Source organism: Lemur catta, chromosome X (genome assembly GCF_020740605.2).
Source record: "Lemur catta isolate mLemCat1 chromosome X, mLemCat1.pri, whole genome shotgun sequence".
In the NCBI taxonomy this organism is placed as follows: Eukaryota; Metazoa; Chordata; class Mammalia; order Primates; family Lemuridae; genus Lemur; species Lemur catta.
In genome coordinates, this window is record NC_059155.1 from 3973457 (window position 1) to 4001391 (window position 27935).

At 36.8% G+C, this 27935-nt stretch overlaps 1 protein-coding gene across 2 annotated transcripts in view; it reads left to right on the forward strand.

Moving 5' to 3' along the window:
• MTM1 (myotubularin 1) overlaps nucleotides 1-27935 on the forward strand; it is a 101033-nt gene that overhangs the window by 66732 nt on the left and 6366 nt on the right. For both annotated transcript variants that reach the window (XM_045538402.1, XM_045538403.1), the window contains exons 8-14: nucleotides 1345-1494; nucleotides 5420-5608; nucleotides 9549-9734; nucleotides 17361-17567; nucleotides 18920-19012; nucleotides 19629-19742; nucleotides 26053-26229. In XM_045538402.1, coding sequence (XP_045394358.1) covers nucleotides 1345-1494; nucleotides 5420-5608; nucleotides 9549-9734; nucleotides 17361-17567; nucleotides 18920-19012; nucleotides 19629-19742; nucleotides 26053-26229 — 1116 coding nt within the window. The remainder of the gene's footprint in view (nucleotides 1-1344; nucleotides 1495-5419; nucleotides 5609-9548; nucleotides 9735-17360; nucleotides 17568-18919; nucleotides 19013-19628; nucleotides 19743-26052; nucleotides 26230-27935) is intronic.

A 27935-nucleotide genomic window follows, 5' to 3' on the forward strand; every position in this document is an offset into this window, starting at 1 on the left:
CTTTCTAGAACCTTCACCACCAAGGACCTGGGCTGATTTCCTTTTTTAGTCTTAGACAGTGGTTTGCCTACTCAAGCTGATGTGATGCTCTGGAATTTTGGTGCAGTAGTTTGGCCCTAGAACACATGTGAAGTAGTATATCCTGTTGCTTCCATAAATCAGGTTTAGACTGTTGAGTTTCCAAAGGCTGTGTACACCTCATTTAATGACCTCTGTTCTGGACCAGACTAAGGTGGAAGAAGGACCATTGAAACATTTTGCATGTTTTGGAGACCTCTGTAACATTATATATTAAAATATTTTTACTTTATTTTTATAGTGTTATTGATAATATAAGACTTTTTCGTTAGTTCAAAGTTTCTAGCTTGAAACAAAACAGTTCCTGTTTTTAAGATTGCATGCATATATGAACTGTTGAAGGTACTTTGTTCTAGACTGCCATTATATTCAATCTTTTTTTCTTATAACTTTCTGATGGGACTTATAACTCTCTAATTGGACTCAGCATCAGACTCAACATCTGTTTGGTCCGTGGTCTATAGGGCCAGACCTAAAGAAAAGGTACAATGTCTGTCCCCAAAGCAAACACCCACATAGCTCACCTTCATGTGTGTTTATTTGTGCATTTGTGAGTATGGGGAGAGAATATTTCACCACCTCTGGATCTTGTCAATACTAAACACAATTTTGTGGGGAGATGATAGGATGGGAGGCATCTCCCTGTCACATTAGCAGTCTGCTTAAAATGCAAATGACTGTATTTCTCCTACAACCTATAGGGCTATCATCGATCCCAAAGAGCTTGATTGAAAAAACTCATCAGAGGTGGCGAAATGAGCCTCCCCAGAGGGGCTTTCCTTTACTTCCCCTCTGTGATTTTCTTTATGAGCTCAGCCTCTTTCCACTTTGGAACAGACTGAAGCATTCACTCTGTTTTGAGCAGGGAGAGGAAGTTGCCTGATCTCTTTTCTACCCTCAGTTAGACACAGATTAAGATGACACAGGGTACTTTTCTTGGGGGTGGGAGAGGTGCATGGGTGGGGGGTTAACTACTGTGTAAGTAGTAAAGAATATGTTGACACAAAATAAAGGAAGATCTCCAATTCAAGAGAATCTATATTTACAAAAGATAGTTTAGAATTGTGGAGACCACCAGTGTTGTGTCTTGTGTTCTTACGTTGTCCGGATTATTGATTTGGCACCCTTATTATAAATAGGTAGGCTGTCATCACCCTGTGGTCAAAGAGGCATGTGCACATATTGCTTTAAGGAAGAAAAGAGACCCAGGCCAAATCCAGAGTTGAAGTCAAGCAATACTGACTTGAACTTCCTTTTTTCCTACAGGGCTTGCCTAATCACCATTGGAGAATAACTTTTATTAATAAGTGCTATGAGCTCTGTGACACTTACCCTGCTCTTTTGGTGGTTCCATATCGTGCCTCAGATGATGACCTCAGGAGAGTTGCAACTTTTAGATCTCGAAATCGAATTCCAGTGAGTATTGCAATTAATGTTTCTCTCAAAGAGTGCCTTTTATTCCATAAGAACAATAGGCAAGTAATTTAGAGAAACACTCCTTTTGGAATTTTATTCCAGCAAATATTTATAAAGTGCCTTCCAAGTGCAAATCACCATGCCAAATGGGAAAAGAAGTACGACAATACCTGCCTTCCCGGGAGCTTGCAATCTAGGATGGAGAATGAACATGAGTAAAGAGCTCTATATGAAAGACGGATCAGGAAGGCTGTCATATGTGAACCAAGTGTTGTGTGGAAAAAAGGACAGGCTCTTTGTGGTTTTCATCTTTGTGGCACCATAGCTGACATACGATAGGCTCTCAATAAATGTTGGATGGATCATTCTGGAAAAAACGCACTAGCTTGTGTTATAGAATGTGTATAAGCACAGGCTTTTATATATACTCACTGTGACTAGGATGAGCTCATCCTCGTCACGTTCGCAGGCTGCCTCAATACTATTAACAGACTGTAGTCAAGGACAGATTATTCCAGACAGTGTACTTACGCTATCATTGAACCTAGTTCACAAAGCTCTCCTTTGGTCCTTAAATATTTATGGAGACATCATACTGTCTACTCTGTACATAAATTTTATTGACTAAAAATTTAGAGATTTTTTTTTCTCTGTTACTTTTCAGGGTCATAATAAGTACATTGGGTTTTTTCCCAAATTAGTAAATTTTTAAAAACAAAGGTTGAAGAAATTAAGATTTAATGTCACCTTGCCTTTAACTTTCAAGTCTAGACATTTTTGTCCTTAAAAGGATAATTGTGAGAAACTTTTGCATACCATTGGCCTATTATGAATTGTGACTCTTAAAATTCACTTGCTCCTCTAATTATTAGTGTCCATTTATATCTTCATGATATATGTTGTACTTGAAAGTATGTTCTTTCACTCATTTTGTAAGAACATGGTGCTAATAAAACTTGAGTTACAAGTTCAGTCCTCTTGTGCTCTGCTTGGACATGTTTTTCTGTACCATAGCCAGAGACTACATCCCTACCCGGGCCAGCTGTCTTGCTCATACATGCCTTGCCCCCAAGGAGGAGTGGGCGAGTGTAGTATGGTTCAGTTTTGTTCACTCATTCATTCAATCATTATTTATTCAGCATCCACTGTGTCATTTGTGTATGTGAGTGAATTTCATGGGATTTGTGGCAGGAGAAGAAATGAAACAACTGTGCCTAGTCTGCCACATCAGTCTGCTGTCTTGATCCAATAGTGCCATTATCCTGAATGAATACAAGTCTACTGTAGGAGCAAATAGAATTTAACTTTTTATTTAGTCATTTTATTGATCCTTCTCATTTTGTAATGGCTCCTTCTTTGCATTTATTTTCCTAAAAAAGCTAAGGCTAAGCTGTCCATCACCTCTATATATTTATAGATCTACTTTTAGGTATTATTAAGCATGGTAATATGCTCTTTTCGATATATTAGTACCTTCTAACCACCTAACCCTTGACTTTAAGTCCAGAGCTTTGCTTACGCCCAGAAAGCATATGAGACTTTAATGTAAAATCATTAATATTTGATAGTCATTTCTTTTGATAAAAGCCCATGTAATAATATAGAAAGAATTGATGAGAAAGATTTTATTTTACATGTAAATAAGATACAAGCTATAATAAAATATCATTGGGTAATGAGATAATCCATGTGCATTAATGTCCCCATTAATGGATACATATTCCTTTGTTTTCAAACAGGTTTGTGATAATTTTGTGGAAGTCTTTAATGTACAAGTAATAAGTGTTCATTTTAGACATTTTAGAAAATACTGATAAGCTGAAAAGAGTCTGCCACCTAGTGAGAACCAGTGTTAACATTTTTGGTATACATCCTTCCAGACTTCCATATATATGGTATTTAATATTATATACATATGAATATTTGAAAAATAGATTCTATAATTTGTGTCTGTCTATTTTTTCTAACTAGCAATATCTTGCAAACAACTTCCTACATTGCTAAATATGATCTCAAACACCAGTGTGTAGATGTACCATGATTTACTTAATCAGTTTTCTGTTGTGAGACATCTACATTCTATATAATCTTTTGCTGTTGTAAGCAATGCTGTGATAAACATCTTTCAGTGGCTAAATACTTGTGTACTGCTTAATTATCTATAGCTTTTAGATATTAATTCTTATAAGAATAATATAATGCGGTACCATATACTTTAAAAGCACTCATGGTACTTTGAACATTATTTGTACCCATTCAGCTGTACCACAAGCATCCTTTTTAAAAGGTAGTAAGAACCACCAACTCCCCCCCCAAAAAAAAGAAATTCAGAGGTAAAACAACTCAAAGAGTAGCTTTCGTAACATGACACTGCAGAGAGAAGAGGAGTGGGAGAAGGGAGAGCACTAGCTTAGGGCAGTTTCTTGCCTATGGCCCGACTGAAATTTATAACTCAGTGAGGGTCTTTCTCAAATAATCAATTTGTTCTTTTAAAAATGATCTCATGCCTTTTATCTCTCTTGATACCAGGTCCATAGGAGGTAGGCAGGACAAGTTAGAAGCTAGAGGTTTAGGGCAAGCCAGTGCCTTTCGCAAAGCTCCCAGTGCTGAGCCTTTGGACTCTTAGGAAGGGGCTACCATGATGTTTTTAATTGGTCTCTAGCATAGTGCAAGGACTCATATACTTGTTCTGAGAATGAGTATTTTCATTATTGTGTAATCTTTTCTCAATAACCCATTGTCATTATTATAAACACCAATTTTTATAAATGTCAATGTCACTTACCATCATAGTAGGATGACTTCAGAAATGCCAGGGTATTTGGTTTTATAGTAAGTGAGCCCACGCGGTTATGCTTCTTTAGTTTCTGTGTCTGCATCTCATAGTTTTTGGTACCTGACTTCAGTGGCTGCTGAACCTGCCTCTAGAAGCTAATGTGAGCCAGCGTTTGTTGCAGACTTCCTAGGCATTCTTCTTTAGGCCTCCCAGCAGCCCTGTGAGATGACATTATTCTCCCCATTTGACAAAGGAGGAAGGGGAAGCCAGAGAAGCTGCAAGTCGAGTGCCTGAGGTGCGAGTCGAGTGCCAAGTCGAGAGCCATGGCAGAGATGGCACCTGACCTCAAAGCCTACATTGTCACCTGACACGCTGTACTTCCCCATCCCCGTTTTTAACAGCTTTATTGAGATCTACTTCACATTATCAAACAATTCTCCATCTCAAGTGTACAATTCTAGGGTGTTTGGTAAATTACACTATTGGCTACTTTTTACATGTATTGCTATGAGTTGGGAAACCAGGTAGCCAATGTGCTAGGCTTGTATATAAAATAAGAGAAGATGGATTCTGAATAAAGGCTTGATGAGCTCTTCGAGGCATCAGGTACCCAAGCTGCATTGTGGAGACGGGCAGCTCTTTGTGCTGCCTTGAGATCTTTTTTGCTTCCTTGGGTTTTCTTCCCCCCGTGTTAGATTCTAGAACTGAGACTATTGGGAAAATGACCTGTAGATGTAAGTTAATATGAGAAACATATTGTACCAGAGATGATTTCCTTCACCTCTCACTTTTTGCTAAAGCTGTTTCTATATGATAACAAATCCAATGCAAGCTTCAGAATTAAAATAATATCAAAAGCTTTCTATTTCCTTTAAATGATATCACTATTTTTAGGTAAGCATTTAATTTCCATTAGACATGGTGCTAATTAAGAAAAGACTAGTGATTCTATTTGTTTCTAAGTAGTCATAATTATTAAATGTGTGTCTCTGGGTGCACACACACAGTGAAATTGTAAGTGAACTAGTATTCTATTTAAGCACAATCAGATTCACTTCTTCATGATTGTTAGTGCTTTATTTTTTATACTTTTAATTTTTCTTTGAGACTTGGTTTCTTGATAGCTTAAACTTTCTGAACTAACCATAGGTGCTGTCATGGATTCATCCAGAAAACAAGACGGTCATTGTCCGCTGTAGTCAGCCTCTTGTTGGTATGAGCGGTAAACGAAATAAAGATGATGAGAAATATCTCGACATTATCAGGGAGACTAATAGACAAATTTCTAAACTCACGATCTATGATGCAAGACCCAGTGTAAATGCAGTGGCCAACAAGGTGAGTGTATTTAATGACGTGATGGAAATTTAGCTTACATACAGGGTGCAGTGTTGTCTGTGAATGTTTTTGCCATGGTATATCAACATGTGGGTTTAAATTAACAGTTAAGAAAACTAGTTCTCTTAGGTAGAACATAATTTTAATCACAAAACTTACCTGAAATAAAAGTCGAGTATATTAAAATCAGATGAAAATAAGCTTTAGGTAAATAGGCACATCTAGAAATGTAATGAACTTGGATTTTGGCCAGAATCTTAAGCAGGCAAAAGTTAAAATCACTTTGGAGCTCTTTTGACTGTGGATAGTCACTCTCATTGTATACACTATTGAGGCATCTGTAAGGAGTTGTGGGAAGCTGTTTATTATTAAAACCCTAATTTTGTAGCCTTACTCAAACACTCGCTCCCCAATACCCACATATAAATGTATTTTCTCATTTATATAAAATAATTCAAGATATGAGTAGATCCACATATACAAATTTTCCAATCACTCTCACACAGAAAAGGTTACATTTTCAAGGAAGTCTGTCTCAATTGGCTTTTTGCCTTCTTAAGCAAAATATGCCAAATGCACTGAAAGTTGATTAGAGCCGTCACTATGAATGTCCATGACTGTGCAGTGTTGCCTACAGAAGCTGCTGCAAGGTGTAAGGCTGTTTGCCCCCACGCTATATGGCCAGATTGATAGGCATCTTACATTCAGTTTCTTTTGTTTGTTTGTTTTTTTCTTCTCTTCCCATCATTGCCAGCTGTCACTTCCAAATGCTCACAGTGGGCCTGCCCCGAGTGCTCACTCCCATTCCGCCTTTCAGATTTATTGTTTCTCATCAGCTATAGGCTTAAATTTCATCATCTTTAATACTTTGCTTATCCCGAGGTCATTTATCTGGCATCTTCAGTTATTCAGAATACAAGACAAGAACCAGAAAGCAAAACAAGTCCTTGAGCAGCTCAGATAGATGTACCGGCTTCCTAATGGAATCTATGATGTCTGTCTACACTAAGACATGTAAAACTGCATGTGTGCAGGGTGCAACTCTTCATTATTTGCACACAGATCAACTGTCCTACACATTTAATCCTGGGCTACCTCCCCCGCCCCACGCATCCTCTTGGACCAGCTATTTGTTACCACAGTTGCTTTTTGTTTAGAAATGATTTTTGAAATTATATGTAAAGCAATCAGGAATTTAAATTGATAAGTAAATTAGTCATTTTAAGTAAAACATTTAGGAAATTAAATCTAAATATCTTCTTGCATTGTCCTTCACTTTATATATTTCTATTCATATTATCCTTCATATATAATTCAGAATGAAGACGTGTATAAGACACAGTATTTCCATGTGCACATTTAGCCTGAAATAGATATGATGTAACATTGAAATGAAGTATTTGGGATATTTTAAAATATTAAAATGTATGAAATAAATACCTTAATTATATTAACTTGAAGGCTCATTATAGCAGTAGAATTATTGAATGCCTTTTCAGCGCTTTGGAAATAATCCTCCATTTCTAGTCCTCTTAGGAATCAAGGGAAGGAAAATATTAAGGGAAAAACCTAATCCTTAAAGATCTCTGTGTCATTCTTTTAAAAACCATGCTAATGTTCCCCTCTCCTCAGCTGTGTCTCTCTGCTAGTCGTCTATATCCATAGCAACGGGCCCTTGGACCTTTACATGATTGTACTAGGTAATCTGGGTTGTTCTTTTTTGTTGAAGAAAGGAAAACCAAAAAGATGACTTCAAAAGTAACCAGAGATGTAGAATTTGAACTCTGGGGAACTCAATGTGTGCTTGACTAATTGATTTTTACCCTTTCTGACTTTTGTTCTCTTTGGAACTAATTGCTCCTCCTCTGTGGATATTTAGAAATTTACAGCCCCAAATGAAACAAGCAATATCACATCGTTACATCATTTTAAATTAAACAAGCAAAATCTAGGGCTTGGTAAGATCTAGCACCAAACTGCTTCTATTTTTGTGCCAGTACACTGATGAATTAAAGTGGAACTGTATTAATGGCTGTTTTTGCCAGAAACTTTGGCAATGAGTAATAAGTATATTTTTTATTTTATTTTTTCACATAACATTTTCAGTTATTTATGAAGGAACTTCAGAGTCAAGAATCTCTTTGAAAATCACCACAACTATTTAAAAACCACATGTGCAGAAACACAGGTCGTCTGTCTGTGGGAGGGGAGGGTGACGTGTCATTGCATTATAGGCCCGCAGATCTAGCAAAACACAGGCAGGCCATTTCCTCCCAGGCCCTGTGCCTGCAGTTTACAAGAGTGACTGCCAGGTGGACAGAAGCCCCGCTGGCGTTCTTCCCCAAGGCATGGATAACCAAAAAGTAGCCCATTTGTCTGCTTGTTTATTAGCTGATAACTTTTTAAAAAACAACAAAGTGAATACTACTTATTATTGATGCTATTTAGAGCAAGCTTTAAAGAAATATTTTTGCCTCAATACATTTTTTCACCTAGAGTCTTTGGAGACCAAAGCCTCTGGCTTGTCACAGTGGCCTCCACATTTGAAGTTGAAGTGGTAGCCTTACTTCGACTATAGGAAACCTTCTCTGTGTATAACCTCAGAAAAAACCCTAGGTTGCTTTGGCCTGTCTACCCTGGCTACAAACTTATATTCCTTCCATTGTTATGAATAAAAATAAAAGAGGCATATTATAGTGATGGCACATTTGTCTGGTGACTTCCCCTTTCCTCTTTGGTCCCAGGCAGGTGTTTCCCTCTTCTCTTCCTACAGACACTTTGAAGTTAATCTAACGTTGCTTTTTTTGCAAGTCTCAGAACTGTTTAACTTTTTCTTAAAGGGCCACGTGTTCCGTGGCATTTCAAAATATTTAAGCAGAATGCAGCTAGATTCCCAAACAAAACCATAGCATCTCTTTTTGTCAATGTGGAAAACAGGCACACTTCACCATGCTGTAAAGGTGAACCAAAGCCTGCCCTAGCAAGTTACCATTTGTAGGTGCTGCAGTGGTGGTGGCTATCTTGTCTCCTCCTGAAACCTTTTCTTTAAGGACTCAATGCATGCAGTGCGCTGTCTTTGGTGTTCGCGTAGCAGAGTGTAGTCATGGTGTAGTAGAAAAAGTTTGGGCTTTGAAGTCAAACTAGACTTAAATTCCACTTATTACCTGGTGACTTTGGGGATAGTTAAATAGCTTCTCTGAGTTTGTTTTCTCATTTTCAACATGAGAATAGTATGCCTATCTTGCAGCATTGCTGTGAGAGATAAAATTATGTAAAGCAAGGATCACAGTACCTGGAATGTCATAGGGGCTCATTAAATAGTGGCTGGCGTCAGCTGTTATTGTAGTGTGATTCCTTTAATGCTGTGAAACCTAGGTAGCATTATCCCCTTTTTACAGGAGAGGATGCTGGAACTCACAGAGGTTAAGTACCTTGCCCTATCACATGGCAGGAGAGGCTGAAGTTGAGCTGTCAGACTGGGTCTGACTCCAAAGTCTGTTTTCTTTAACCCATCACGTCCTACACTAGTGCTGTTACAAAGCCAAGGGTGCCTGCAGCAGCTCAATCTGGCTGTCTCCCCTCTAAAGAGTACTATTATAGCTACAAAATTGATGGAGGATGAGGACCTTTCCAAACCTGCCCTTGCTTTTCCAGATCCAGAAGAAGAGCTAGTAATTATAGAGCATTTTGAAGATGATTTTTTTTCTCATGAATACAGATTCCCTAGGAAATTGCCAGCCTTCTGTCTTTTTTTCTAGCTCAAAGTATGCTAATGTTGTTGAGACTTAAGTGTTGGATAGGAGTCAAGTCATATCAATTATATAAATTGGAGAGGTTTTGGTTGAGATTTAAAGGACAAATAACTTCTGAAATAATTTGTGTAAGATACTGATGAAATAGAAAACCCAACTGATTGTTTGAATATTGTGTTGTTTCTTAGGCAACAGGAGGAGGATATGAAAGTGATGATGCATATCATAACGCCGAACTTTTCTTCTTAGACATTCATAATATTCATGTTATGCGGGAATCTTTAAAAAAAGTGAAAGACATTGTTTATCCTAATGTAGAAGAATCTCACTGGTTGTCCAGTTTGGAGTCTACTCATTGGTTAGAACATATCAAGGCAAGTATTTTTTTTAAAGATTTATATATATAGAAAGAAAGTAATTGTTTAGTGGAACAGGAATTTCTTAAATTCCTTCAATTTAAAAAAAAATTGAATGCTGAGAGAAACTCTTTGTAGTAGGGGACTCCACATTTGACAGTTTTGTGTTTCTTTATAATTTGCATACCTAAATTAAAGGTATCATAACATCACTATAGAATATTTTTAGAGTTTGTAGAGATGTCTCTTCCCATCTTTCTGTAGGAAGTTGTTCAGTCTTTCATGGACGTTTATTTAGGAATAACCAGTAGTAGAGCATTTGACTGCATATATTTAGGAGTAGCCAATTTATTGTCTAACCATTACTGAATATGATCCTCTTGGACCTAGATGTTTTTTTTAAACTAATCTCAAAATGACTTAAAGAATGAGTTTTGTGTTTTTATTATGTTAAATCCTTTATCCTGGTAAAGGCATAAGGAATCCAGCACTCTTTTAAAAAGTAAAAGTACTTGAAGCTATCTGAGGGCACTAGCACTTTAGAAGCCATTTAGTTCTGTAAACAAACAAAAAGCCAGCTTTAAATAGGTGAATTATTATGATGGATTATTGTCCAGTCAAATTTTATTTTCCAACTTGATAGGAATCATATTTTTATTTTGCCTTTCATTTTTTCTGAATTTATCATAAAAAATGCAAAAAAAAAAATTGTAACAACTAAATGTAACGTGGTATCCGGGATGGGATCTTTGAACAGAAAAAGGACATTAAATAAAAACTAAGGAAATCCAAATAAAGTATGATCTTAATAATTTTATTAATAATAGGTTAGTATATCAATATTGGTTCATTAGTTGTGACAAATGTACCATACAATGTGACATACCATAATTGTGACCAATGTACCATGGGAACTTTCTATAGTACCTTTACAACATTTCTGTAAATCTAAAACTATTCTAAAATTAAAAATTTTATTTTTAAAAAAACGATTGCACACTTTTTGTGTACAAAGTATCATGTTAGACCCTGTGAATGGGAAAAAGGCATAAGATTTTAAGGAGGTTCATATATGGTTGAAGAGATGTGTATGTGTAAAAAGAAACGTAATATTCTAAGGTATCATGTGTTAAGTACCAAGTGGGCCTTCATAGCAGAGTCAGTGGAAGGAACAGGCCCTTTGGGATTCGGTGGGACTTGAAAAAAGCAGCAGGATAGGGTAGGGGTATCCATTCTAGAGAAGGAGGACAGCCTAGACCAAAGCCCAGAAACAGGCACACGTGAGACTGTATTAGGAAGAGTAAGGATTTCCATAGTTGCAGGTTAATCTAGAGATCTGGAAGAAGCCAGACAGGGGCCTTGACTGTAAAGGTTAGGCTGTGGGGAGGTCCCAGAGGTTTTGGAATAGCAGGGTATTTTATGAAAATGTTCTGGAAGCTGCTCATAGAATAGATAGGAGAGGGAAGAAAGTGAAGTCAGAGAACACAGAGCCATTTCAAGTGTGCAGAGATGGGGGTAGTAAAGGCCTAAATTAGAATGCTGCCAGTGTGAGGGTGAGGAAACTACGAGAGGGACAGACACAAGATGTTTCCAAGGAGGGGCCTGTGATACTTGATGACTAGCGAGATGCAGTATTTTAAGAAATGAAGATGATGCCAAGGTGAGCCTGGCCAACAGAAAATGATGCCATCGTTTACAGATGAAGGGTAGTCCTGATCGGGAGCTTGGTCAAGAGAAACACCACGCATTTGTGGTAATGGTGTGCCATCCACCTAGTGGTCTCTACCAGGTAGATTTTCATGCAACGTGGAACTCAAAATCAAGGCTTAGGACTGAGATGTCAGTTTTGGAGTCTGCTTTTGGGCAATAAACTCAAGCTGAGCCCTTTAATGTGGATGCTAAGAGAGAGGATGTATAGGAAGAAGATCAGAGGACTTTGAATGGAGCCTTGGCCATGTTTGTATTCAGGACGGGGTGAGAAGTGGAGCTCAGTGAAGGAGGCATAAGAGAAATTATGAAATCAAAGGAAGAATATTGAATGTCTAAGAAGAAAGAGTCAGTGGGACTTGAGGGAGGTTTATTAGGAAGGTCCTTGGTGACCTTGAAAGTAGACCTTCATGGATGTCTAGTGATGGGGTGGGGGGAAGAGTTGATAAAATAGAGTTAGTGAATATAGACTATTCTTTTGAAAAGAGATATAATGTTAAAGGAAGGGGGGAGAGGTTGAGGATCATATGTTTGTGAGAAGGGCTTTTCAAGTCATGGGAAGCTTTAGCCTTTTTTGTAGACAGAGAAGAGATTCACTTCAAGAGTTTTTTTGAATAATCACACAGGTCTGAAAAGGTGAATACACTAGAAGATTTATAATAGTGGAAAAACATTAGAAACAACATAAATGTAAAAGAAAAGTTATATCTGTATAATGAAATACTATGCAATTATTAAAAATTGTGTAATACAGTATCTAATAACATGAGGAAATGCTCAGCCTATAAAAGTAAAAAGAGCTTCAGAAGCCCCAGTTAAAGGAAAAATGTGTATACGAAGAAGTGTAGAAAAGTAGCCACCAACATGTTAACAATTATTATTTCTGAGTAATAGGACTATGATAATTTTTATTTTCTTTTGTCCTTTTGTTTTCTCCATTTGGGGGGGAATGTATATCGCGTAAAGGAGAAAAGCCTTCTTTTTTTGAAAGAGAGACCATAGGTACAGGAGATATTGGCAAGGTGGCTGGGCTCCTGCTCTGAACTAGATAGACCGAAGAGAGACTGGGGGAAAGTAGGGTTTATTCAATGGCTCAGGTGTCTGAGGAAATAAGGAGGCAAGGCTATCTGCAAAAGATCCAGTGTGGAAGTTAGGACTTAAGGAATGTGGAAAATTCTGTAAAAGACCCCTCTAAGGTTTTATAGTTTTGTCCACAGCAGCAAAGGGGGTACAAAAGAAATGAAAGAAACTGTCATTGTTCTCTAAGGAGACCAGAGGAGATCTGAGGAAACAGAGGAGCCCAGATGGACACGTATAAGAACATCTGACTCAGGGCTTCTCAGGCATCAGTCAAATCGTAGCAGTTCAAACAGTGGAAAAGACATGTGTAACGTCAAGCTGGACCTTGAAGACTGGGTGGAACATTTAGGCTGCATTTTCTCTGTAATCTCTAGGGGAGAATCTGTTCCTTGCCCCTTTCAGTTTTTTGTGGCCACTGGCATTCCTTGGCTTGTGGCCACATCACTCCATCCTCTGTCTCTGTGGACACATTGCCTTCTCTTGTATCTGTGTGAAATCTCCCTCTGTCTCCCTCTTATCAGGATCCATGTGATCTAATTTAGGATCCACCTGTATAATCCAGAATAATCCCCCCATCTCAAAGTTATTAACTTGATCACATCCACAAAGTCCCTGTTACCATGTTAGGTAGTATTCACAGGTGCCAGGGGTTAGGACCTGGACATCTTTGGTGACCATTATTCAGCCTCCTACACTTTCTTACAGCCCCGGGGCTGCTGATAGAGAAGTGGCATGGCCATCACTAACCTGTAGTCTGGTGAAATGGTCTCACCACTCAGTGCGTGAAACCAGGGCAAGCTTTTTACATTGAGAAGACCACCACCGCATGCCTCCCACCCCTCATTCCAGTCCACTGACAAAGCCCCAGCAGGGTGGAAGACGGACTCTATGGTGTCTGGAGCTTATATTTACTCTGTCCTTTTCAACACTCTTCCCCCATGGTCCTTTATTTTTTAAAGTAACATTGTTTTGAGCTGCTTGGATAGCAGCTATGTGGCAGCTAGCTTTCATTGAACATATGCACAATTTCCATACTTTATGGGGGAATATCTTTTAGCCCAAAACAAGCTGCTGGGGATACCATTCCTCTCCTCACATTAGAGAGGAAGAAACCAGGGTTACTCAACTGACCCAAAGTACAAGATCTCAAAAGTGGTGGAAGAGGTTTCATGCCCAGCACCTCGGTCGTGGTGCCAGTACTGTTCACCGCTGCAGTGTGTCCTGCTTGATGGCTGTTCTTTTTCCCCATCACTCACAGGTGCATCAGGTGATTTAAGAGTTTTCAGTGATGGGTTTTTGAAAATCTGATTTAGTTTCATTAGATAATTATAGCTTTTCCTGTCAGAAGTGATTGTGAGAATTCATACTTAATTAGAAAACATCTAATATTTTTACGAAATAATTGACTAAGATCGAGTGCCTTTTTATTATAAATGAGAGAAGTATCTGGAGTGAGATTTGCCCTCTGTAAAAATGCGTTAGGACCCCAACTTCATTAAATTGGACTCAAGTGATCCTAGTATATCACCATTGCTTCTCAACAGTCCTTTCTGAAGTACCTCAAATTAAAATTGTAAACAGGATTTCAAAGAGAATACTTACAATGCTTGAAGAAATAAACTGCTGTAGTTATTTTAGGAGTAATGAGTTTTGTACCAGTAATTGATGTGCCAGTCATCCTCAGGTCCCCTAACCTTTCCTCCTTGGCACTACTTTGTCCACTTATCTTTAGTTACTGTTAATGTAAAACTAATGAAGTTATATTTCTTTTAAAATTGTCTATACATCAGATCTTTCACTTGGTCTGACTTTTCCTTGAATTAGTTAAAATAAATGAGTATTTCAATTTCCTTGAATTAGATAAACTGACGATAATATACGTGCTTGTTGCATGGCTGTTAGAATTTTGGGAGCTCCGTGGAATGTCCTTTAAAAATCAACTCAAGACAACATAATGTGTGCAAATGGTAAATAAGCACATGAAAAGATGGAACCTTATACACTGCTTGTAGGAATATGAAATGATATAATCACTTTTGAAAATAGTTTGGCAGTTTCTTTAAAAATTAAACATATGTTTGCTATATATGATCCAACCATTTCACTCCTAGATATTTATCTAAGAGAAATGAAAACACTGTGTCCCTTTAAAAATATGTATGCCAAAGTTTACAGCAGCATTATTCATAGTAACCAAATGCTAGAAACAACCAATTGACTATCAGCTAATGAGTGGGTAAATAACATGTGGTCTGTCCATACAATGAAATGTTATTTGGCCATAAAAAGGAATGAAGTACTGATACATACTACAATATGGATGAACCTTGAAAACATGCTAAGTGAAAGAAGCCAGACACAAAAAACCACCTAGTGCGTGGTACTATTTATGTAAAATTTCTAGTAAAGACAAAGGTATAGAGGCAGGAAGCATATCAGTGGTTGCCTGGGACTGAAGGTGGTAGTAAGGATTGACATTAGACGGCACAAGAAACTTTTTGGGTGATGGGAGTGTTCTACAACTGGATTGTGGTGATGGTTGCACAACTGTATAAATTTACTAAATCTTATCCAACTGACACTCTTATGATAGGTAAATTCTGCAGGGTTTATAAAGTATACCTCTAAATACCTGAATCATCAAAAAAATGACATCACAGCAATGACTCATTGTATGCATAAATTTACTGGTACTTCTAAGTCTCAAATTTTTGCTAAACTGCTATCACTATATTAGGTCATTAAATATGAAATGTCTGATTTTGAGTTAAAAGTATAGTGTATTTATTATATCTCAAACAAGAAGCAGTACAATTAATCAAAGTAGTCGCCTAAACTATCAACACAGTTTTGCCATCTTAATGATAACTTGTTTATACTAGCAGTGAAGAAGCCTGGAGAGTGAGTGGTGATGAAATCGTGAAAGGCGTTTTCCACAGCTTGTTGAGAACTGAATATTTTTCCTTGCAAGAAGTGGCCCAAAGCCTGGAAGGAGTTAGTAGTCAGTTGGTGCAAGGCCTGGTGAATACACTGGATGACAGAGAGTTTCCAAGTCCAGCTTCTGTAGTTTGAGCAGCTTTGTTTGTGCCACATGCGGTCTTACGAGAGGATTGGCCTGTCTCTGTTGACCAGTCTCGGCTACTTAATTGCAAGCATCCTCATCATTTCATCCAATTGGTTGCAGGAGACATCCGCTAGGATCAATTGACCAGGTTTCATGAAGCTGTAGTGGATGATACCAGTGCTGGACCACCAAACAGACACCATTAGCTTTTTTTGATGAATACTTGGTTTGGGGCTGTGTTTCGGCACTTCATTTTTATCCAACCATTGTGCTGAATGCTTGCAATTGTCAAAAAGGATCCATTTTTCATCACACATAACAATACGGTGTAGAAATGGTTCACCTTTACATCATGACAGCAAAGAAAGGCAAGCTTCGAGATGATTTCTCTTCTGACACTTGTTTAATTCATGCGGAACCCATCTATCCAGTTTCTTTACCTTGCCCATTTGTTTCCAATAGTCCAATATTGTTGGGATAGTAACATCAAACCTTGCTGCTAATTCACACGTAGGTTGAGATGAATTCCTTTCCACTACAGCTTTCAGCTCATCGTTATCCACCTTGGTCTCAGCTTGCCCACGTGGCTCACTTCCAAGATTAAAATCACCAGAACAGAACTTCTCAAACTATCAGTGTACTGTGTGTTCATTAGCCACATCCTTCCCAAACACTGAGTTGATAAGCTGTCTGCACTGCATTGGTTCCACGACGGAACTCATATTCAAAAATAGCACGAAGTTTTGACTTATCCATGGTTTCACAAAAATTGCTCTTAAAAAATTTGAAAGATAATCATAAGCCAAAACATGCGTTTGAAAGACTGAGGATCTACCTTCATGATAAAAACAAACAAAAAAAAACCCCAGGAAGTGTCAAAGTGAAACGTCAGAGATATCAACTGTCAAGCTTAGTACTTAAGGAAATCAGACATTCCATATTTAATAATCTTCATATCTTTTTGCATAAGTATTCTGCTATTTATGAGCCAAATAAGAGTTCATGTTTTGTTAATTTAAAGGCCAAAAGGTGACTTTCATCGTATCAGACCTTTATGGTCTAGATGGAACCTGTTGGGCCAGTAATTTTTTCTTTTTAATATGACACTGTTAAGGGTTGAATTGTATCCCCCATAATTTCATGTGTTGAAGTCCTGACCCCCCCAAAGTACCTCAGAGAGTGACCTTATTTGGATAATAGGGTCTTTGTAGATGGAATTAGTTAAGATGAAGCTGTAAGGAGTAGTGTGGGCCCCTACTTTGATATGACTGGTGTCTTTAGAAATTTGGACACAGGGAGAATGCCATGTGAAGACTGGAGTTAAGCTGCCATAAGCCAAGGAACAGCCAGAAGCTAGGAGAGAGGCCTGGAACAGATCCTTCTCTAGCTCCTTCAGAGATTAGCATGGCCCTGCCAACAACTTGATCTTGAACTTCTAGCCTCCAGAACTGTGAGACAATGAATTTTTATTGTTTAAGCCATCCAGTTTGTGTTACTTTATTATGACAACCCTAGCACACTATTATAATCACATCCATTAAAATAAGTTTAAAATGCAGTTTGGCTTTTGGTTTGTTTGGTTTTGTTTTTTAATACCTAGGCATGTTCAAATGCAGTGTCTATAGAAGATCAACAGATCCTCCAGCTCCTGGTATTTCAGTTTTATAAATCTTTCTGTTCTAGACATTAAATGATGTTTTAAAGCATGACTTTTTCTAGGTTTAAAAACTGTACCTTCAAGTTTAAAAAGTATCTTCTAGCTCCCTACTGACTCACATATTTTTCTTCACTAGCTCGTTTTGACAGGAGCCATTCAAGTGGCAGACAAAGTTTCTTCAGGGAAGAGCTCAGTGCTTGTGCATTGCAGTGATGGATGGGACAGGACTGCTCAGCTGACATCCCTGGCCATGCTGATGTTGGACAGCTTCTACAGGAGCATTGAAGGGTTTGAAATACTGGTACAAAAAGAATGGATAAGTTTTGGACATAAATTCTCATCTGTAAGTAAACGATAAAGCTAATCTAAAACAATCAGATCAATGCCACTGAGGATTAAAAAACTAGTCATTAAACCACATATTCACTATTAAAATGAAAATTTGAAGAATATAATAAAAACCACTTTACAAGCTTGAACATGTGTGGTGCCTTGAGTAGTGGAAGTGTTTTTAGGAGACATTTATCCATCTGCATTGTTTTTACAATTTCACTTGAAAGTAATACAGAGTCTGCATAGAAATACTTAAATTAAAATTTTGCCAAACAATGAAGATTTTCTCAACTAATGTTATAGCTATTAGAACCAGACACACATATCTTATGGAAATGTAAGACTTTTAGTTGAGGCTTTTTATTATTCTCTGGTATGCATTTTTAAAATCCTCAAGAGATGCATAAGTTCAAGAGGTCTATTGTATAACACAGTAGCTATGGTTAACATATTTTATTCTTGAAAAAATGCTAAGAGAGTAGATGTAAAATATTCTTACCACAAAAATAACTACGTGAGGTAATGCATATGTTAATTAGGTATAGTCATTCTGCAGTGTGTATATACATCAAAACATCACATTGTACATAGTAAATACATTCAAATTTATCTGTCAATTTTAAATAAATGAAAATAAATTTGAAAAAGTAGCCCCTTCTCAAAATAAAATGAAATCATTAAGAGAACCTGTTAAAACTCATATTCCCAGGTCTTCTTTCCAGATGCCCTTGGAGGAAGCATTTCAGCCAGCTCCCCAGTGTTTCATAGGCCACATTGTCAGATATGCTCTATGTCACCTTTTAGCCTCCATCCAACTTCATAAACAGGCTGAATAACATTTTCAAGTAGGAAGAATCATGGTTTAGTAAATGAATACATTGTGAGATATTTGATTTTGTCTTGTTCTTAAGAGAGAAAGAACACTTAATTCTAATAAGCATACTTTTTGACATGATTCCAAGCCTTGAGACTTTAGGATTATTCCCTTTGCAACTGAAAGCACTGCCTTGGGTATACTGGTAACATACTGTGTAGGACAATCTTGTCCATTCTATCTACAACTCTCCAGGACTTGTACAGAAGTCCAATTGTATGAAATAATTGTAATCACCCTGCATATCACAGGATGATTATGCTTTGCCAATTTTTATTGGTATCTTACAGAAGTTTATGTACTTAATTACCATTATTTCAAAACCTTATATTATTTGTTTGTATCACCATGGAAATATGTATAATACTATTTACCCCCAACAAGCGTGGCATTTAGAGATTATATTGTCGCATATTTGTGGGTTATGTGTTCTCTCTCAGCTTTGTACCCATGAATTCAAACAAATTGTCTTCACCAATTCATTTCAGAGAATAGGTCATGGTGATAAAAACCACACGGACGCTGACCGCTCTCCTATTTTTCTCCAGTTTATTGACTGTGTATGGCAAATGTCAAAACAGGTAAGGAATATATGGGATGAAAATGCATTCAACTTAATGTTTAAATTAGATATCATACTATTATATCTGGGATTTGCCCCAAGAATAATACAGGGCAGAGACAGATGAAGCAAGACTAGCCACGTGTGAATAATTGTTGAAGCCAAGTTATAGGTACATGGGGGTTCACATTTTTGTTCCTGCTGCTATCTATATATCTGGAATTTTCTATAATTAAGTTTTAAAAATTAAATATTTAACTGTTTTTCTGTACAAAGGGAAGATCAATGGAATTGACAATACTATGTTGTCTTTTATATACACTGGCACTTGTATATAGCCATGTCTGCTAACTCATACCTTAAATAAGCTACCCTGAATACTCAGAAGAACCCAGAAAATCAGCCTATTTACATCTGATTCCTCCTTATTCCTTTACTTGATCTTTATTTAAACTTCTCAGTCTTATGTAAAGTACCAAAAAATGAGCTCTAGGGTATGTAAAGATTGCAGCCTCTATCATTCTTCCTAGAGCCCTACAATGTGGCAGCATTTATTCACTTCTATGGTGTATTTTTTCAGTTCTATGAAAGATCAGTCCCAGTTTTTCATGCTTTGTGCGTTTGTTTTTGTCTAGTTCCCTACAGCTTTTGAATTCAATGAACGATTTTTGATTATAATTTTGGATCATCTGTATAGTTGCCGATTTGGTACTTTCTTATTCAACTGTGAATCTGCTCGAGAAAGACAGGTGAGTCAAAATGCTAATCTTTTTTGTAAAGGCTTGCCAAAATGTATCTAGTCTGCCAGCGAAATAAAAAGGGTATGATAGCTTGTAAGACACTGATTTTTCCCTCAGGGAGTAGGAATGACTTCAAAGATATGCAGTGACTCCCTCCTAAAACTCCATAAAAATGTCAGTAAAGGGAACTTTTTTAAATGACATAGGCCCATAGCAGGGAAAATTAGAAAAGAAACACAACAACAAACTTTTAGAAGCTGAAAAGCCAAGAGATAAGTGGTAAATAAGATAGTGTGAGAAAACTGAATCTCAAACTTGTAGTGGAGAAGCCAAGAACCAGCCCACTTTGCATTGTAGGAAGCCCAGATGACTGAGGGATAAACTCTACTAGGTATCTGGGGTGAGAGGAAAGAGAAACAATGAGAAAGAGTAAGGAGTCAAAGCTTATCAATATAGAAAACCACCAAACCATGAACATAAATAGTAAGAGAGAAAGGAACAAAGGATATACAAAACCAGAAACCAATTGAAAAAAAGGGCAGGAGTAAGTTCTGACCTATCATTAATAACTTTGATTGTAAATGCATTAAATTCCCCAATTAAAAGATATAGACTGACTGACTGGATAATAAAAAACAAGACCCAACTACATACTGCCTATAAGAAACACACTTCACATGTAAAGACACAGACTGAAAATGAAAGGATGGAAAAGATATTCCATGCAAATGGAAACCAAAAGAGAGCAGGGGTAGTTATATCAGATAAAATCTACTTCAGGTCAAAAACTGTAAAAAGAGACAAAGAAGGCTATTATTTAATGATAAAGGGATCAAATCAACAAGAAGATAAAACAAGTGTGAATATATGTGCACCTAACACCAAAGCACTCAAATATGTAAAGTAAATATTATTAGATATATAGGGAGAGATAGACAGTGATACAATAATAATAGGGGACCTCAGCACCCCACTTTCATCAGTGGACAGAACATCCAGACAGAAAACCAACAAACAAACTCTGATGAGTTAAACCACCCAGACCTACCAGACATTTACAGAACATTCCACCCAACAGCTGCAGAATACAAGTTCTTCTCATCAACACATGGTACTTTCTCCAGGATAAATCAGATGTTAAGCCACAAAACAAATGCCAACAAATTTTTTAAAAACTGAAATCATATCAAGTATTTTTTTCTGACCACAATGGAATAAAACTAGAAATCAATAACAGGAGAAACTTTGGAAACTATACAAATACATGGAAATTAAACAGCATATTCCTGAACAATGAATGGGTCAAAGAAGAAATTTAAAAGGAAATTAAAAATTTCTTGAAACAAATGAAAATGGAAACACAACATACCAAAACCTATGGAATATAGCAAAAGCCGTTAGAGAAGTTTATAGCAATAAATGTCTACCCCAAAAATGCAGGAAGATCTCAAACCACTGAACATTTCACCACAATAAAATAAAACAGCAAGAACAAACTAAACCCAAAATTAGTAGAAGGAAGGAAAAAATAAAGGTAAGAGCAGAAATAAACTGAATAGAGACTTTAAAAACATCACAAAAGATCAATGAAATGAAATGTTGGTTTTTGGAAAAGTTAAAATTGACAAACCTCTAGCTAGGCTGATTTTTAAAAAGATTCAAATAAATAAAATCAGATGAAAAAGGAGACATTACAACTGATACCACAGAAATACAAAGGATCGTAAGAGAGTATTATGGACAACTATATGCCAACAACTTGGAAAAGTTAGAAGAAATGGATAAATTCCTGGACATATACAACCTACTGAAATTGAATCATGAGAAAATAGCAAATCTGAACATGCAAATAATGAGTAATGAGATTGAAAAAGTAATAAGTTGATTCCCATCAAAGAAAATCCCAGAGCCAGGTGTGGTGGCACGTGCCTGTAATCTCAGCTACTTGGGAAGCTGAAGTGGGAGGATTACTTGAGCCCAGGAATTAAAGTCTACCCTGGGCAACAGAGCAAGATCCCATCTTAAAAAAAAAAAAAAAAAAAAAGGACCTGATGGCGTCACAGCTGAATTCTACCAAACATTTAAAGAGGTTATACCAATACTTTTCAAACTCTTCCAAAAAATTAGGAGGGAATTTTTCCAAACTCATTCTATGAGCCCAGCATTACCCTGATACCAAAACTAGACAAAGACAACAACAACAAAAAATATAGGCTAATATCCCTGATGAACATAGATGTAAAAATCTTCAATAAAGTACTAGCAAACCAAATCCCACAGTACATCAAAAAGGTAATATGTCATTATCAAGTGAGATTTATACCAGGGATGCAGGGATGGTTCAACATAGGCAAATCAATAAATGTGATACACCAACTGAATAAAAAACAAAAACCATATGATCATCTTAATAGATGCAGAAAAAGCATTTTGTAAAATTCAACATCCCTTCATGATAAAAACTCTCAACAAATTAGGCATAGAAGTAACATACCTCAACATAATAAAGGCCATATAAGACAAACCCACAGCTAACATCATACTGAATGGAAAAAGCTGAAAGAGTCTAAGATCTGGAATAAGATAAGGATGCTCACTTTCACCATTTATTTTTAACATAGCAGTGGAGATTCTAGCTAGAGTAATTAGGCAAGAGAGAAAGGATATCCAAATTGGAAAGGAAGAAGTCAAATTATCTGTTTATAGGTGACATCACATATAAAGACTCCACCAAAAAACTGATAGAACTAATAAACACATTCAGTAAAGTTGCAGATTATAAAATTAACATTCAAAAGTCAGTAACATTTCTATATACTAGTAGTGAACTATCTGAAAAAATCAAGAAAGCAATTCCATTTACAATAGCTATCAAAAAACCCCTAGGAATAAATTTAACCAAGGAGATGAAAGATCTCTACAATAAAAACTATAAAATACTGATGAAAAGGATACAAATGAAAGCTATTCTGTTTTCATGAATTGGAAGAATTAATATTGTTAAAATGTCCATGCTACCCAAAGCAATCTGCAGATTCAAAGCAGTCCTTATCACAATACTTTGGCTTTCTTCACAGAAATAGAAAAACAATCATAAAATTCATGTGGAACCACAAAAGACCCTGAATAGCCAAAGCAATCTTGAGCAAAAAGAACAAAGTTGGAGGTGTCACACTCCCTGACTTCAAAATATACTACAAGGTTATAGTAGCCAAAACAGTGTGATATTGGCATAAAAGTAGACCAGTGGAACAGAACAGAGAACATGGAAATAAACCCATGCACTTACAATTGATTTTCAACAAAAGGACACACATTGGGAAAGGACAGTCTCTTCAATGAATGGTGTTGGGAAAACTAGATATCCACAGGCAGCAGAATGGAACTAGACCCTTATCTCTCACAATGTACAAAAATAAACTCAAATGAATTAAAGACTTAAATGTAAGACATAAACTATAAAAATACTAGAAAAAAGTAGGGGAAATGCTTTATGACATTGGTCTGGGCAAGGATTTCTTGAATAAGAATTCAAGAGCACAGGCAACAAAACAAAAATAGATAAATGGAGTTATTAATATATCAAACTACAAAGCTTCTGCACAACAAAAGAAACAATCAACAGAGTAAAGAGACAACCTACAGAAATGGGAGAAAATATTTGCAAACTATCTGACAGGAGTTAATATCCAGAATATATAAGGAACTCAACTTAAAAGCAAATAATTTGAATAGACATTTCTCAAAAGAAAACAAACAAATGGCCAACAGATACATGAAAAAATGCTTATCACAAATGATCAGAGAAATATAAGTCAAAACCACAATGAGATATCACCTCACCCTAATTAGAATGGCTATAATCAAAAAAACAAAAAATAAATTCTGGTGTGGATGTGAAGAAAAGGGAACCCTTATACACTGTTGGTGGAAATACAAATTGGCATAGCCATTATGGAAAACAGTTTGGAGGTTGTCCTTGTCCATTAGTATGCTATAAGGGAATATCTGAGACTAGGTAATTTATAAAGAAAAGAGGTTTATTTGGCTCACCGTTCTGCAGACTGTACAAGAAGCATGGTGCCGGCATCTAATAAGGGCCTCAGGCTGCTTCTACTCATGGTGGAAGGCAAAGGGGAGTTAGCATGTGCAGTGACCACATGGCTAGAGAGGAAGAAAGAGGGGTTTTCAGGTTCTTTTTAATGACCAGCTCTCCCAGGAACTAATAGAGTAAGAACCCTAACGCCTTCCATTAGGCCCTGCCTCCAACATTGGGGATCAAATTTCAACATGAGGTTTGGAGGGGACAAATATCCCAGACCATAGCAGAGAGTCTTCAAAAAATTAGAACTACCAGCAGTTCCATTACTGGGTATTTATTGAAAGGAAATTAGTATGTCAAAGAGATATCTTCACTCTCATGTTTATTAACAATATCCAAGTTATGTAATCAACCTAAGTGTCCATCAACAGATAAATGCATAAAGAAAATGTATGTATACACACAACAGAATACTATTCAGCCATAAAAAAGAATGAAAGCCTGTCATTTGTGGCAATGTGGCTGAACTTGGAGGACATTAGGCTAAGTGAAATATGCCAGGCACAGAAAGACAAATTCCACATGATCTTACTTATGTTTAGGATCTAAAGAAACTTGAACCTATAGTGACAGAGAGCAGAAGTATAGTTACTAGGTGGGAGAGAAAGGGATATGTCGGTCAAAAGGTACGCACCTTCAGTTATACAATGAATAAGTACCAGAGACCTGATGTACAGCATAGTAACTCTGGTTAATAATGTATACTCGAAATTTACTAAGAGAGTAGATCTCAAGTGTTCTCACTACAAAAAAATGGTAACTATATGAGGTGACAGATATGTTAATTAGCTTGATTGTAGTGATTATTTCACAATGTATACATCTATCAAAACATGCATATATCTTAAATATATACAATTTTTATTTGTCAATCGTACCTCAAAGCCAGAAAAAAAAAAATCAAGCATAGTTGCTTCTGATTAGTTGTTTTTTTTTTTTTTTCATAACCTTGTCAGACTATTTGACTTTTAAAACTATGTGCATATAAAAAAAGAAAAAGAAAATAACATGTAGGCCTGCCACAGTGGCTCATGCCTGTAATCTCACCACTTTGGGAGGCTGAGACAGGAGGATTGGTTGAGGCCATGAGTTTGAGACCAGCCTGGGCAATGTAGCAAGACCCCATCTCTAAAAAAAATTTTAAAAAAATAGCTGGCCATGGTGGTGTACACCTGTAGTCCTAGCTACTTGAGAGGCTGAGATGAAAGGATCACTTGAGCCTAGGAATTCAGGGTTACAGTGAGTTGTGATTGCACCACTGCACTACAGCTTGGGCCACAGAGTGAGACCCTGTCTCAAAAAAACATGCAAATAAACACAATGCAGTATAGATTTATATCATTTGAAAGATATAATTGAAGTTTCAGGTGGATTTAAAGGAAGGTAGAATTATGCTGTTATTATTGTTCATGTTAATGAAATGTGTTTAAGAAATTTCTTTAGTCATCTATTTCAGGGTATTCTTTTTAGGTTCCAGTTTTAGCTTATTGCTCTTTTCTTGAAGTCATTACTAGGAAGAATTTCAGATTCCACGTTTGGTAATTTTAATTCTTGTATTTTTATTTCCCTAGCTTTGTTTTTTTTTTTCTTTAATTTGTAGTCAAAATTTGGTAAAAAGCTGTAATAAAAAAACAATGAAAATATTAATATCTTCATGAGATGACAAAGTGAAGGCTAAAAAGTGAAGACTCAGTGCAGTCAGTTATCTAGATGTTTCCAGCTATCTGGATGTTGACATGATATAGATTAAACATCTGGATGGGTGATTAAAATAACTTCATGTCCAGATGCCTACTGTCAAGTAGACACAGGTTAAGGTTTCGTAGTTATAACAAATGGAAAAATTTTAAAAGCTGATGAGATCTGATGATAATTTTTCTTTTCACTGAACTAAAAAGAGCATACTGCCTGTCTATTCATAAATGTTTTTACCTAGCCAGAAATGGTCTTAACTTAGGTCAGTGAATTGCATTTCATGGTATAGCATCCTGTACCCCTGTCTTCCTGCAGAAATAGTGACTCTCAAGCTAGGCCATTATCTATGCAAATACCAGTGAGTGGCTGGCAAGCACGCACTGGCCCATGAGGCTTTTTGAGCTATTATGGGGATAATGTAAACGTGTGATTCCAGTTGCCACTGAACTGTACTGCCACAGGCTGCAAAATGGCTTGCGTATTTGTGTTTTCACTTAGGCTTTTTACTTTCTCTCTCTATAGCAAGTTACGGAAAGAACTGTTTCTTTATGGTCGCTGATAAACAGTAATAAAGAAAAATTCAAAAACCCCTTCTATACTAAAGAAATCAATCGAGTCTTATACCCAGTTGCCAGTATGCGTCACTTGGAGCTCTGGGTGAATTACTACATCAGATGGAACCCCAGAATCAAGCAACAGGTAAGTGAAGTAGCACTGTTACAAGACAGCGATGTCAGCTGAATGGTTACTTCTGGGCCTAGAAAATATTATTTGATATGGTGGTTTTTAATATTATAAGGAAAAATAGGCTGAAAAACTTGTTTTTAAACAAAAATTTAATTTAAAAATGTTTTTTAATTCCTAAACCATGTATTTTGATAAATTCCTCTGCCAATGTGAATGATAGAATTTTTTACTAAAAGCTAAGCTGATCTAAAGCTTTAGAAAATTTCTGAGTTTTCATAGCCAGGGATTTCCATTCATCACTTGAGGTGGTTACACATATATATACATCATATATACATCATTAGAAAATTGTTTACATTGACTAGACTTAGATGATCCTGTCAAGGTAAGAAAACATTTGCTGTTCTCTGGTTCAGGTGTGCGTGCTAAGTCAGCTAACATCAGGTGGCTTTTTACTGAGGGTCTGTCTTTCTAAAACAAAGGTAATTGACCTGTCAGTGGATAGTCAGTTCAGTTGGCCATTTATCAAGCAAAGATGGCAACAATGATTTTTGAAGTGAAAGACTCCACATTTTATTAAAGACACATTTGAGCTTTTCATTCTCCCAGCCTCAGTCAATCCAAAATCAGAAGGAAAAACAGCCTTTTTGGAAAGGCTTGGCAGTACATCTATTTATTGATTTGTTCTAAGCATTATAAATATTCAGTATTTGTCGTGACCCTTTGTAAAGCTTTGCACGTTTTCCTGCGGTTTGGGTGGTCAACTACCTGTTCTCACAGTCCAGTCTTGCATAAATACCAGCTTTAATCCACCAGAAATAGGCGGCCACAGCAGGGCACCGTGGCTGTGGTCTGTCTCTCAGATTTTCATTCTGCTCAGGCAGCTGGCCGCGTGCCAGTCTGTCCGCTATCTTCTCGTTGGGGAAATGCCCATTTCAAGCTGGCACCCTCATTTCAAGGTCTCTGCTGCTCGCATGAAAGGCTTTTGCAGTTTGGTAATGGTTGAAATGTGTATTCTTTTGGAAAGTGACAGGTTCCAGGGCTTGAGAACATTCACTTGTTTAGTTTGGGATCTGAGAAGCACATTGAGGGAATTTGTTTAGCAGGAGTCCTGGTGTTTGGAATAGCAAGTAAAGAGGAAATGGGAATTTTTCCAGGGTTCTAACCACTTTTATAGAGGACATGTTCCTCTTCTAATTAAAAAGTATTTTATAGATGAGCACTGTGTTTGTCCTATAAGATAAGCCTTTTCATATTTTTGTGCCTTTTTGTTAAACATTGGCAATGAGAAAGTATCAGTAGTTTCTATACAGATCCTGTAACCTCTTCTCACCCATCTGTACTTGGAGAAGTTCTTGAAATTCGAAGAATTTAGAGCAAGTTATTTATGAATATATAAAGGTAATAATGATAATGGTGTGACAAGTCAAGTTTGAGGGCACATCAGTGGAACTATTAATATTATTCTCATAGAGCTTAGCAAAACAGAGCTGGGCCAGATAGGAATGCTCGCTCTGGTAGGGGTTTTGACTTTGAGACAATAATTGGTTTATATTATGATTTGTTGGTTTTTACTCAAAAAAGAAAACAACTTGTCCTTTCTGTGTAGGTTATCTGAATGTGAAATGTTCTACACACATCTTTATGTCCCTGGGCACTTGGTATTTTTGTCTACCAAATATTGAATGTTCTCATATGTCAGGCACTAGGGGACACAG